The following is a 2,830-nucleotide window of genomic DNA, read 5'->3' on the forward strand; positions in this document are numbered from 1 at the left end:
ACGCCAAAGATCTAAGTGGTGAGCATGAAACTTTGCCTTGTGACGGGCAGAACGATGGTGGAAGTCTGCGGCAGGTATCAGTTCAAACAACTCGTCAGAACACTCTCCATTGTACAGACGATAGAATACGCATAAAGATGCGACGTCTCGTCGTGTCAAGAAAAAGTGTCGAATATATTGCAAAATTGGGTTTTGGGTATAGTATTGTTTATAATTAAGTTAATAGACACTATAGAAATATTATAACTCGACTAAATTGATGTTATAGAGTACAATAATTATTTTATGTCTATGAATAAAAAATCCGAGATCGTTCGAAGTTAACGTCTTTAAACGAATCAAAAAAGTATGACATTAGACGAATTTTAACGGTTTTATATGGTGTTGAACGAAACCACATAGTGTTGTTTTGTTAATAATTTACGTAGCGAAGCGCAGTTACTTAATTGCTAATGTGCAAATCAACTGATTGCTTTGGTTTACCGATGATGTACAGCGCCCAGCGGTCAGCCATTTCGTGAAATAGTCATGTTTGCTTGTGACTATTTTAATAGCATCTTTATATGGAGATAGAGATGTTAGATTTTTACTTAATATAGCCGAGTGATTTCCACATTAATACCTTATATTGAACCACACCCAAACCATTTCATCCATTTCGGGATAAGATACATATTAAACTTATAATACAATCTCTCATTTTGATCAAAGGTTTGTACAATAGTAAAATATCTTTGTACTCGAAAATTATGCTCTGTATTTGTTTATTTTAAAAATTTATGAGGCAAAATAGTGTACGAGTATTATGTAAATCAAGTGATTTTACTTAAAAATTTTTAGGTTTTCAAAAGGTTATCTGTATCATAAAGGGATTTGTACGAGCTTCGTTAATTTGAATTTACGCTGTCTCTTTATGGTCTGAAGATGTACTTTATCACTTTGTTCATGAAATTTGGTGTGATTTAAAGAGCCGCTTCCAAGATTTTTGAAATGTGGTTTGTTAGATGTACATTTATAATTTGTATACCTCATTTTATTTATCGCTAAAGTAAGCATACAATTGGAAGATTCATTAATTGACTAATATTCTCTCTTTTGTGTTTTACAATTTGATCAATTTGTGAACTAATACGGAAACTTTACAGCTACCGAGAAGGAAACAATTTCTCAACAAACACTTCCGCCCACACATAAGGTTCATGTGATCTGACATTTCAAACGGTCTAGGTAAATACTCAGTAATACATTCACATTAAGTATAGGCAGTGAACAAAACCTAATACCAAGTACGTGCTCTCGAAACACTGATCCGTATAACAATGGCACTTCAATTAACATCGACTACCCTCGAACATTACCGGAATTTAGAACATATAGGTACACGCTTCAATTATTACCTACTCAAATAAATTTACGGAAATAAATTATCGGATATCTGAACGAGGGGTTTTGATTGCTATTTCTTAGTTATTATGAAGGATGATTCATTTCTATTGAAAGAATTCTATCGACAAATCAAGCAAAGGAAATTCGCGCATGCAATTTTGCCAAGTGAGTAGAAATGAAGCGCTAACCTTAACGGGCAATTTCCCGCTCTTTATTTCATTGCCACATTGTTGCCATATAATAGTGTATAAAAGTGAAACCATAGGACAATAAAATAAAATACAATATGTAATATATAATTATAATGTATTTATTAATATTCATATACATATTTGCTAAATAACGAAATTATACAATGTAGACTGAACAATTTAGACAATGATGTAAGTGAAATTTGTAATAATGATGGCACAAGGAAGAATTTATAAAAAAATATGCGGGGTAAAGTACTAAATGAATGAACACGTCTCAACGTCTGCAGACGCAGAGGAGTTGCGCGTTGCAGCTGCCGCGCGGGAAGCCCAGCGACTGGCACACCGCGCGGCACAGCGCCGCCGTGCAGATCCGCTGCCGCGCGCTGCCGAACACCTCCACCGCCTCCGTCACCTCGCCCGACAGACCCGACATACTGTACTCCTCGTCTGAAATATTTATATTAGCGATTAGGGAGCAATAAAATAAATTCGTTTAAGTAAAATAAAAAAAATTTGGTCTATACATCTGAGTTATTTTTGTCCAGTCCCCACTGGAAAGCGAACGCAGAACCTTCTACGATTTCGCATTAACAACTGGGCCAAAGAGGTGACAAAATCATTCATAAAATAAGTATTTTTTTATGTACATATGTGTCTAATAAAACAAACAAAAAATAACAACCTGCAGGAGCTGCTAGCACGAATGCCACAAGAGTTGCGAAGAGAGCGAGGACTGCGAAGAATTTCATTTTGCTTTTTATGTTTGGTTATAATATTGAAATTAATTCACTTGTATAGCTATGCTTACACTGATGGTAGGTAAACAAACTCTTGGCTATTTATATGCTTACTAGTAAGATGTCATTATCATATTGCGATAAAACTATATTATAGCAATTGTGTTTTATCACCTTTACAATGATAATTGACTGTTACTTTTAATCAGAATTTTGATTAAAGTGTAGTAAATTTAAGTCCCCTTTATTTAGGTTACTAAAACAAAAGACGAAAGAATACCAATGTAGTTTTAAAATACAATTATATTTTTTCTGATTTCAGAATACATTAAAGATTGATACAAAATGCAGGATACTGAATTAACTGATCTTTTAGAAAAATACGCAGTAGAAGTGTGAAACAAAATACCTATTTGATCTTAATGATAATATCTAAAGCTGTGGAGTCTAGGAGTAGAATTTTCATGATTTGTGGTTGTTGCATCTAGGGTGTTTTACGATGGGATACGCGGT

The 2,830-nt window shown here is 34.1% G+C and overlaps 1 protein-coding gene across 1 annotated transcript; it reads right to left on the reverse strand.

Annotated features, from left to right (window-relative positions):
- Nucleotides 1-1,675: 1,675 nt before the first annotated feature.
- LOC123691951 (U-Asilidin(12)-Dg3b-like) lies at nucleotides 1,676-2,410 on the reverse strand. The gene is made up of 2 exons (XM_045636547.1): nucleotides 2,263-2,410; nucleotides 1,676-2,027 (listed from the first exon to the last, which is right to left on the reverse strand). The coding sequence occupies exons 1-2, from the start codon at nucleotides 2,327-2,329 to the stop codon at nucleotides 1,855-1,857; spliced, it is 240 nt and encodes a 79-aa protein (XP_045492503.1). The 5' UTR covers nucleotides 2,330-2,410; the 3' UTR covers nucleotides 1,676-1,854.
- Nucleotides 2,411-2,830: the final 420 nt, after the last annotated feature.

Source organism: Colias croceus, chromosome 5 (genome assembly GCF_905220415.1).
Source record: "Colias croceus chromosome 5, ilColCroc2.1".
Lineage (NCBI taxonomy): Eukaryota > Metazoa > Arthropoda > Insecta > Lepidoptera > Pieridae > Colias > Colias croceus.

Coding starts and splice junctions, on each gene's coding strand:
- LOC123691951 (XM_045636547.1), bottom strand. CDS start 2,329: ATGAAATTCTTCGCAGTCCTCGCTCTCTTCGCAACTCTTGTGGCATTC. Junction 2,028..2,262: donor CGTGCTAGCAGCTCCTGCAG/GTTGTTATTTTT, acceptor TAAATATTTCAG/ACGAGGAGTACAGTATGTCG.